General features: G+C 42.9%; 1 protein-coding gene across 2 annotated transcripts; it reads left to right on the plus strand.

The window, feature by feature from the left end:
• The first annotated feature begins 206 nt into the window (after positions 1 to 206).
• On the plus strand, positions 207 to 7,776 carry hamp (hepcidin antimicrobial peptide). Of its 2 annotated transcripts, none has more exons than XM_028823407.2 (3): positions 207 to 433; positions 4,238 to 4,318; positions 7,264 to 7,776. In XM_028823407.2, the coding sequence occupies exons 1-3, from the start codon at positions 356 to 358 to the stop codon at positions 7,366 to 7,368; spliced, it is 264 nt and encodes an 87-aa protein (XP_028679240.1). In that variant the 5' UTR covers positions 207 to 355; the 3' UTR covers positions 7,369 to 7,776. The 2 variants fall into 2 exon arrangements, with proteins under 2 accessions (XP_028679240.1, XP_028679239.1); XM_028823406.2 differs by having other exon boundaries at positions 209 to 433; positions 4,238 to 4,330.
• Positions 7,777 to 10,465: the final 2,689 nt, after the last annotated feature.

Here is a 10,465-nt window from a genome sequence, read left to right on the forward strand (position 1 = left end):
GTTTCCTTTACAATCAACCAGTGCCCTGATGACACCCAGAATTGCGACACCACATGACAGACGGTCACTTAGCCAAAAGAGGACAGACCCCCCACTTACCGAAAGTCCGGAAGCCTGCGGGGGGCGGTGATGTCCGATATGTCCCACCTGACAGCTGGGACCTGTGAGGTAATCCCGACAGTTTTTGACTATAAGTAGCGCCACTCGCCGCCTCGGACTTCATTCGTTCTTCACTCCTCTCATAAAACTTGCCAGGCGCAGGCGCAGGAGATCCGAAGTAAGCCGAGGAGCCGCGCAACTGAACACAAGACGAAGTTCTTGAGCGATTTGTTAGAAACGCAAAGTACAAGACGCGATGTCGACCACCTCCGTGCTCTTTCTCGTCATGCTGTCCGTTTGGGCTCAGACCTCACAGTGCAGCCCCCTCACAGAGGTGAGTACAGTGAAGACCGCGTGCATGACTCGGTGGTCCTGTCTCGGCAGCATTAGGCACAAAGCGGGTGACCAGTCCTGGACGGGACACGAGTCCACCGTGCGCATCGACGCCCACACTCGCACTAACACCTTAGATGGGCTGATTAACTTCAAATGCACATCTTGGGGTTGAATTTGGGGGGAACGAACTTCACGGAGAGAACCTGTAAACTCCACACAGACAGGCAGGGTGCGTGACACGATTCGTACTTGGGACCTTGGAGGTCCAAAATAGCAGAAGAGACCGCCGCACAACGCCAGCGCTGCGTGCGCACATCAAATGACTTTTTAGTCCTTGATGAACTTTTAAAAAATGCCGCACAGGTGGTCGGCAGATCTCTCTGGAATTCTACCAGTCATTTGAGCCTTTCAGGAACTCCGGGGGGCAGCACGGTGGCTCAGCCGCCTCACAAACACGGAGACCGGGCATCACGTCCCGGTGCTCCCTGCGTGGAGTCTCCACGTTCTCTCCGTGCTGATGTTCGTTAACTGCGTTTCCCTGAAGACGTAATGTTGATGATGATGATGAATACAACATCATCATCATTATTATTATTATTACTAGTAGTAGTAGTAGTAGTATTTATTTATTGATATATTTATTTTTTACATTGATCATGATACACTAATGAAGAACAATAGAAGTTGAACTTGGCCTGATAGAAACATTTTGAACTTTTTCTACTTCAGTTCTTGTACCTGATTTATTATCTAAAGAGGAAGGCGCTCTTCATAATTGCCTCGCTACAAGGACAGCCAGGTCCTCGACTGCATGGAGTTTGCATGTTCTCCCAGGTATATGTGGGTTTCCCCAGACACATGTAGGTTAGCTGAATTGACGATGCTAAATTGGCCCGAGTGTGTGGTGCCCTGTTATGGACTGGCGTCCTGTCCTGGGGATTTTCCTGCCTTATGCCCAATGTTTGATGTCAGAGCTGACATGTTAAATACTTCTGCCTGAGGGATGGTAAATATTGGCAGCTACTCATCGTTAATAGACACGACAATAAACTTAAACCAAATACAATACACACTGCGATACGGGCTTCACCACACAGCACTCCCATGATGCACTGCATCCTCGTGACAACAGCTTGCAAACGCAGGTACAGAAATGTGCCATTAAGTGAGATATTTACCATTTTCTATGGATATTTTCCATTTGTGTGCAACATTTGCCATTTAACTTAGATATTTACTGTATGCCTTTAAAGTTGGATATTTACAATTTACTATAGATGAAGGCCATTTAAGTTAAACATTTTTCATTTGTGTGCAATATTTACCATTTACAATGGATAGCTGCCATTTAAGAGCAACATTTACTATACAGATATTTGCCATTTAAGTTAGATATTCACCATTTTGTACTGATATTTGCCATTTGTATGCAATATTTACCACTTACTATGGATATTTGCTATTTAACTTCGATATTTACTATGGATATTTGCCATTTAAGTGCAATATTTAATACACATATGCCATTAAAGTTGGATATTTACCATTTGCTATGTTTATATGCCATTTAAGTTAGACATTTGCCATTAAAGTTCAGTATTTCCCATTTGCTGTGGATATTTACCATTTAAGTGTGGTTTTTACCATGTGAGATGGCTGTTTCCCAAATAAGAGGAGGATTTCACGTTGAAGTTAAAATCTTTTCATTTAAACAAGCGTTTTGACATTTTACCACACAAAAACACACGTATTTGAAGAATAAAAGAGCACATTCTTACATTTTGTATCCCGTAAACGTACACTAAAGGACGGTTCAAGAAACAAGTCCACCGTTTTTCAAACAGCACCCCGTGGTGCACAGGCGTTGTTCTGATTCTTGGAGGTTTGTGGCGCTCTGAAGATGTGCACATCTGATTTTGAAACTTTTCAGTCTTTTTTTAACATTGTTTATAGGTAATATTTAAGTAAAGAATCGGACCTGAATGTAATTAGTAAGGCTCATCATTAATTTTCTTTTTCGTATTATTATTATTACATAATTTTAAAAGAATGCTGTTGCATCAGATTCCCACTTGAGAGAGTCGCCACATCGCCTCCGTCCTCGGGCTGCCCTGCCAGCTGGGGCTGATTCTCGTTTCTCCAGGCCCTCGTTCTGGATGAGCGGGCTATAAAAATGGATGGATGGAATGAATGAACCCCCCCCCCCAATAATCAATTAGCATTATTATTAAATAAAACTAATAATAACAGAATAAAAAAATGTAGTCTTCCCTTTTGTAATGGTATAATAACTATGCTCTAAGAATTTTGAGGTCAGGAAGACAGATGTTTCGAGGTAAACTTGCTCTGCTCTTTCATAAGCACAGGAAAGTAAGAATGTCACTGGACTCTCGACACAGGCCAGCAGTGGCCTAATAAACTCTAAAATGCACCATTGCTAATTCAGACTTGTCGTTAGGTTATTCTGGATGAGAGAAGGCAGACACTAAATTACGCAATCACTGAGTTACTAAATAATGTGTTGCTAATTGCATCAGAATATTTCTTTAGGTTATAATGCAATTTCCTGAACCACAAAAGAAACCTTCTGTCCATGTTAATAAAAGTACAAGTGTCTGTGTATCTTTGTGTAGGTTTGGTTGCTATGTCTGGGTCATTCCAACAGATGGTGCATTACAAACATTATCATAACTTTTATGAATTCCATACCAAATGACATATAACAAAAACATATTTGTCATTCCAACAGATGGCTCATCATAAACATTAACACTGCACTTACAAATCCCATACCAAATGGCACATAACAGAGACAAATGCACTGAATCTGTCATTTCAACATCACAAACATTTGTTATAATACAATTTATTACATTTGTCATTTCAACAGATGGTGCATCAAAAACATTTGTTATAATAAAATTTATTGCATTTTTCATTCCAACACTTCACGCATCACAAACATTTGTTACACTAAAACTTATTGCATTTTTCTTTCCAACAGCTGATGCATCACAAACATTTGTTATACTAAAATTTATTGCATGTTTCATTCCAACAGATAACGCATCACACACATTAACACTGCTTTTATGGATTCCATACCAAATGGCATATAACAGAGACAAATGCACTGAATCTGTCATTTCAACATCGCAAACATTTGTTATAATACAATTTATTACATTTGTCATTTCAACAGGTGGTGCATCAAAAACATTTTATAATAAAATCTATTGCATCTTTCATTCCAACAGATGACACATCAAAAACATTTGTTATAATAAAATTTATTTCATTTTTCATTCCAACAGATGATGCATCACAAACATTTGTTATACTCAAACTTATTGCATTTTTTATTTCAACAGATGACACATCACAAACATTAACACTGCTTTTATGGATTCCATACCAAATGGCATATGACAGAGACAAATGCACTGAATCTGTCATTTCAATGTCACAAACATTTGTTATAATACAATTTATTACATCTGCATTTCAACAGATGGTGCATCACAAACATTTGTTATACTAAAACTTGTTGCATTTTTCATTCCAACAAATGGTGCATCACAAACATTTGAAGCAATGCATTTTATTACTACAATATGTTTGTGATGAGCCATCTGTTGGAATGACACATGCAATGCATTTTACTAGCACATGCATTACAAAATCCCTTCCCATTGTTATTGCTGAGGTCCATGTTGATTATTTTGATTTCAACTCGTCTTAGATGGGGAGCACAGCTACTGATATAATAAAGGAATTCTAAACGCTGTCTTTTATATTTCAGTTTTCCGAACAGAGAGATGAACAGACGACAGATTTATTTCATTCAAGCCCAGACGGCGAGCAGACTGTGGTTCACGCACAAGTGAGTCCTCTGGTGAGTTTATTTCTTATTCTTCTTCTGCTCACCTCTCAGCCATATTGCTGCATGAATGCTGACGTCTGTGTATCTTAGCTGAGGATAATAAATGCAAACATCATGAGAAGACGTGTCTGTTAACTTAGGGATGAGTTGAGGAAACAGCACATCAGTTTTGCATAAATCATCAAAAATGATGGGGATATTAAGAGAAATGTAAAATGTATTTACCTTCTTACAGCACCATCCTCAGTCCTTCAACTAGCAGAAGAGAGCTTCAATTTTATTTAAATAATTTACAATTAAATGGCCCTTCATCCAAGGGTGGTCCCTGCATGACACACAATGCTGTGCCTGGTGGGCACCAACCCTCTACAATCCTACATTAAGTGGGCTTTGACACTGTGTGGTTGGAGGTTTATTTTAAACGTTTAAACGACATCCTAATGCAGCCAAACTCCTACGACAGGACTCCACGCTTCCGCACTTTCTTCCCTGTTGATTCCTTTCATTTGGCTTCATTCCCAGGTTTGCATTTGTTTTACGTGGGGGGGTCAATGGGACTGTGCTGCCGTCATGGTGTCCACACTCTGTGCAGTTCAGTAATCTGATCAAACGGCTTCATCACAGAGGTGTGCAACCCCCCCACAAGGCCAATTAATGAAGACCCTCTGAAAAATGGAGGTAGAAATGTATGAAACGTGTCAGACCACCACACTGAATCATAGGATAACCGAGTGGAACGTTCAGGCTTCATTCATCTTGTGATTTTTCAGCTGGCAGGGGCACCTGAATGAGGAATACGAATGCCAGTTTATGTTTATATAGCGCTCTTCACCGAGTGAAAACACAAGTTCACATGTAAAATGCAATTACAAACTTCACATAATAAGGACATGAAGTAGTAGTAGTATTATTTTAAGTAATTTCAATTGAAAAATGAGTGTATATATTTAATTATTATGCAGCTGATTTCAAATGAAGATTATTGGTATAAAGGGTTACATGAAACTGAAGGCTAACAGGCTGGGCCTCTAGGGGGCAGCACTTCTTTGCAGGGCACTCTCTCTCACTTTTTCATCCATCCATCCATTTTCCAACCCGCTGAATCCGAACACAGGGTCACGGGGGTCTGCTGGAGCCAATCCCAGCCAACACAGGGCGCAAGGCAGGAAACAAACCCCAGGCAAGGCGCCATCCCACCGAAGCAAAGACGGCTCAGTGTCTTCATAAAGTTCACGTAGACAGTGCGGTGCAAACATCTAAATCATCAAAATTAGAGGGGGTGCCACTTCATTGTAGGGCACATGTCCATAATGTTGGGGACAAGGACACATTTATTCTTGATGTCCCCCTCTGCTCTGCAGTTTAAAATTCCAAATCAAACAATGCAGGAGTGAGTGAAGTGCACATTGCAGACTTTCATGTAAGGGTCTTTCCATACATTTTAGTCTCGCTGTGTAGAAACTTTACTCACGTCAGAATTGGTTGATTTGTAATTTTAAACTGTGGAGCAGAGGGGGGCGTCAATGAAAAATGTGCCGTTGTCCCAGACAGTATGGAGGGTTCGTTATGGATGCTCAAAGCAACAGTTTAGTATTGTCGTTCTGCTTATGTGATGGCGTTGCATGTTCTAGTCAAAACTGGAGGGGAGCACATCTTATTCTAGGGGGTCCCATACAGCTATTAAAGGCGCGAAACAAAACGTGGTGCTACAGCAGGAATTCCCGCGTGTCCAGTCCGTGGCGTTTCTCATTAATCCACTCCGTTTTTGTATAAAAACGATGATTATTTTCCACGTGATACATTTCCACCGTCAAAATGAAACTCAAGACAGACACGGTAAGAAACCCGCGTGTTTCCAAAGCCCTAATAATCCACGCAATAACTTCCCATAAGTCCCGCTACCCAGCACCCCTTGTTAAAGTAGCAATACCCCGTTAGAACTAAATCATTATCTAACCCCATTCTTAATATAGAAACTAATCTTGAACTACAAATAAACTTAACATATTTTCAAATTAACTGAACATAAAAACGTTAATACAGAACTTGGCTCATACAGTTATTGTCCTAACGTAGGGGTGTCAAAGTGATATTTCAAGTTGATAATAAATTGTAAAAATTCCTAAAATGCCACTTTTGCTTTTGTCATTCTGGGGTGGTGACAGCTGACATCAGCCGTCTTACACAGGCAGCACAGCGGGTGCGAAATAAGACCCTTAGAGCCACCACAAAAATAAATAAACACGAAATGAAACGAAACGAGGGCGGCACGGTGGCGCAGTGGGTAGCGCTGCTGCCTCGCAGTTTGCATGTTCTCCCCGTGTCTGCGTGGGTTTCCTCCCACAGTCCAAAGACATGCAGGTTAGGTGCATTGATGATCCTAAACTGTCCCTAGTGTGTGATTGGTGTGTGTGTGTTAGCGCCTTGCCCAGGATTGGTTCCCTGCCTTGCGCCCTGTGTTGGCTGGGATTGGCTCCAGCAGACCCCCGTGACCCTGTGTTCGGATTCAGCGGTTTGGAAAATCACAGGTGGCATTGCAATGGTAGTGCTGCTGCTTTGCAGTAAGGAGACTGTGGAAGATTGTGGGTTCGCTTCCCGGTTCCTCCCTGTGTGGATAGCGCTTTGAGTACTGAGAAAAGCGCTATATAAATGTAATGACTTTTTATTATTACTATTATTAAAATGGATGGATGGATGAAACGAAACGGAGTCACGCTGGACTCGCATTGGCCATATCCGCGGACCTGAGTGAGTGGAGATCTTCATTCTTCTCCGGTCTTCTCCTGCTCTTGTTGTCTTGGCGCTGTGCTGCATGTTGACATGTCCTACTTTTTGTGGCGTTTGGCCAGTCCGATGAGCGCACGTGCTGTGCTCGGTTATTGAAATGAGAGACGAGATCTGCTAACTTCAGTGCTAACACGCGCCGCCTTTTCTCTCCATTGCAGGTCTCGCTGCTCCAACGTGCCAAGAGGCAAACCCACCTGCCCATGTGCCGCTACTGCTGTAACTGCTGCCGAAACAAGCGCTGCGGATACTGCTGTCCGTTTTAAGCGGCCATGGCTGCCAACCTTATTTATATTTCACCACGTGTACAGTTTAAAGATGTCTATTGTATTTGTCTTTTTTTACTAAACTCCTGTGGGACTTTTTATTTGTATTGACATTTTTTGAAGACGCTACGGAGATTGTGATAGGAGCCCAAAATTCTCCTTCCTCAGTCGATTCGGCGACTGCCCAGGAGGTCAAACAACAGGAGGTTTGGGTTAGAAGTAAGTAACTAACCTTAACCCTGGTCAGCTGTGTCCACCGCGCCACCCGCTTATGGAGGAATTGGAGAAGCTGGAGCACCCGGAGGATCTTCTGTGAAGTGCGGCTGCTGCAGTAAAGCTGTCTGATGTCCAGCAGTCACATTTGTATCGATGTATGAATGAAATAAACAGAATCTGAGGAAAACAAAATGTCGTGCGGTGCCTGGTGTCCTCTTATGTTACACTCTGCTCAGAATAAACTGCCGCTGATGAGGCTTCATTTCATGGGGGTGTCTCCACAGCGAACACCGTCCGGGTTTTTTTTTTTTTTTTCGCACAACCGTTTCTTTGTTTTTTGTCGTTGGGGTGCAGGCAGGTGTAGCGACTCCGAGGTGGGAACTGCTTTATAACGCACTAAACATAGGGGTCCCCAACTCCAGTCCTGGAGGGCCGCAGTGGCTGCAGGTTCTCAATCTAACCCTTTCCTTAATCAGGGACCTGTTTTTTGCTGCTAATTATCTTCCATCCATCCATTATCCAACCCGCTATATCCTAATTACAGGGTCACGGGGGTCTGCTGGAGCCAATCCCAGCCAACACAGAGCGCAAGGCAGGAAACAAACCACCGGGCAGAAGGGCGCACACACACCCAGACACAGGGCCAATTTAGAATCGCCAATCCACCTAACCTGCATGTCTTTGGACTGTGGGAGGAAATCGGAGCACCCTAATTAACTTCTTTAAAAAAATCAGAACTAGGAGCAGAACCAGATCTGGACAAAAAAAAAAAAGTTTAAGAAACTCAGCGGCTGTCCGGGGCTGCCCTTCTCTTCCTCCTCGTTTGCCTTTCCTGCAGTCACAGTTGCTTTTGTTTTCAGTTTCACTTTCATTTATTGTTAACCCCCCCACCGCTCTTACCCTTCTCCCTTTAATCCTCCACATCACAATCAGCTGGTGCCTTCCAATTGTCGGCCTGCTCTTGTCCAGCAATCATTAATTGAAGCCAGTGTGCGGGCACTCCGTATTACACACGCTACATCTAAACGGGATCTTTTCTGCACTGGCACCGACCCCTCTCACCACACTCTCATACTCACCCAGTGCCATTTTAGAGTCACAGATTTACCCAACAGGGAGGTCCTTGGGTTGTGGGCAGCTCCGTGTCTGTGTAGAATTTGCATGTGCCCAATTACACCCCCAGCGATGTGCGCGTAAAGCAGGCCCGGCCTTAGGCATAGGCAAGTAGGCGACCGCCTAGGGCCTCGGCGTCCGGGGGGGCCCTGGCCCGCCCCTCCCCTCGCATGTTTAAATCACGTGGGCCAGCGGGGGCGTGTCCGCGTGGGCGGCTTTCTATAAAAGCAGAGCGGTTTGAGTCAAGATCTCTATGGGTCGAACGTTCACAGGGTGATGACCTCGTAACGTTACAAGAAAACGTATCCTTGGTCTAATTTTCACGCATTTTGCAGAGCTTCCAGGGGGCTCCTGGACCCCCCCTTTCGCCTAGGGCTCCATAATACCTAAAACCGGGCCTGCGTAAAGTTTTAATTCAAGAAACCCTGGTGAGAGTTTCACTCCACGTCTAATTTTACTTCGTACCAAAGTAACATTACACTTTTTAAACATTTTCCGCTGAAGCTGCTAAACTACCCAAAGAAGTGCCGGGAATTTCAGAAAGGACGAAAATCTGATAGCACTGCTTTTTTAAAATTTTTTATTAATAGCTAATTTTCCTTTAGGCAACTCCTGTTCATTTCCATTTGTTCTGCTCATACTCCACTGACATAATTGCGTCTGTTATTAGCGGAAGCTCACAAAAGTTGATGAAAACCGCCCACAATAGTCGACCAGTCAGCAGAAAAATTGACGGTCATATTCATCATCTGACATTTATAAATAGCTGTGCGAAAAAACGGGCATAACCATGAATTTCCCAATACTTAAAAAAAAACGAAGCGTGTGCCAAACGTACTAAACCAACAAATCCACCCATTGAGCCATCTGACCCTGAACCCACCATTTCTTCTTCAGGCCTTCAATATAAAGACAAACGGACATCCCCGGACGGAACACAAGTGCATCGAAAGGGAGAGTCCGGCCAGCGCTTCACATCAGCTGCTCAGTGGTGCTCCGCAACGGCAGTTTCTGTTGATCTGCTTCAGTCGTGAATGACAACAAATGAATTCTTTAGGACGACACATTTAACCGTTATTTTATTCTAAAAAATTGTTGCCCGTTCTAACTTGTACATTTATTTCAGAATTTTAATACCAACATGATTATTACGAGATCAGTATGAACATACGGAGCGTCCTTAGGCTTTTAATGCACCTGTCGGATTGAAACCATGGCTTTTAGGTGCGCCTGCATTGCTCGAGCTCATTAGTTGCTATGAGTCCTGTAAACCACCAGATGTCGCTATTCTCGAAGCTTCAAATCCTTTTTTTTTTTTTTTTGGACACAATCAGGAAGAAACTTCAGGGGGCTTCGTCCGTCCATCACATATCTTCGGGGGCACTTACCGACCAGTTTCTAATCTCCTGCTCCTTCTCCCCAAGTTCACCCAACGTTCTGTTCGTATCCCATTCCGCACTTCCAGTGGCGTAGCTCGAGTTCGCGCCACTCGGGGCGGGACGGGGCTTCAATTTAACGACCTTCAAGGCATCTGAATATGTTAACTTATTTAAATAGAAAAGTAAAATGACGTATTGAGAAAAATGAAGATTCATTTTGCATAGATTTATTTATATAGAGATAAACAGCAATATTTTTTTCAAATATAATTATTTATAAGCATCAACTAGACAAGAATATAGTACAGACGCACTGATAAGCTGTGTTCTGATTATTAGTTTATTATAATTACGCTGCGAAAAACAGAACCGGTGTGGTGTACAAGTGA

This window comes from Erpetoichthys calabaricus, chromosome 17, assembly GCF_900747795.2.
Source record: "Erpetoichthys calabaricus chromosome 17, fErpCal1.3, whole genome shotgun sequence".
Classification (NCBI taxonomy): domain Eukaryota; kingdom Metazoa; phylum Chordata; class Cladistia; order Polypteriformes; family Polypteridae; genus Erpetoichthys; species Erpetoichthys calabaricus.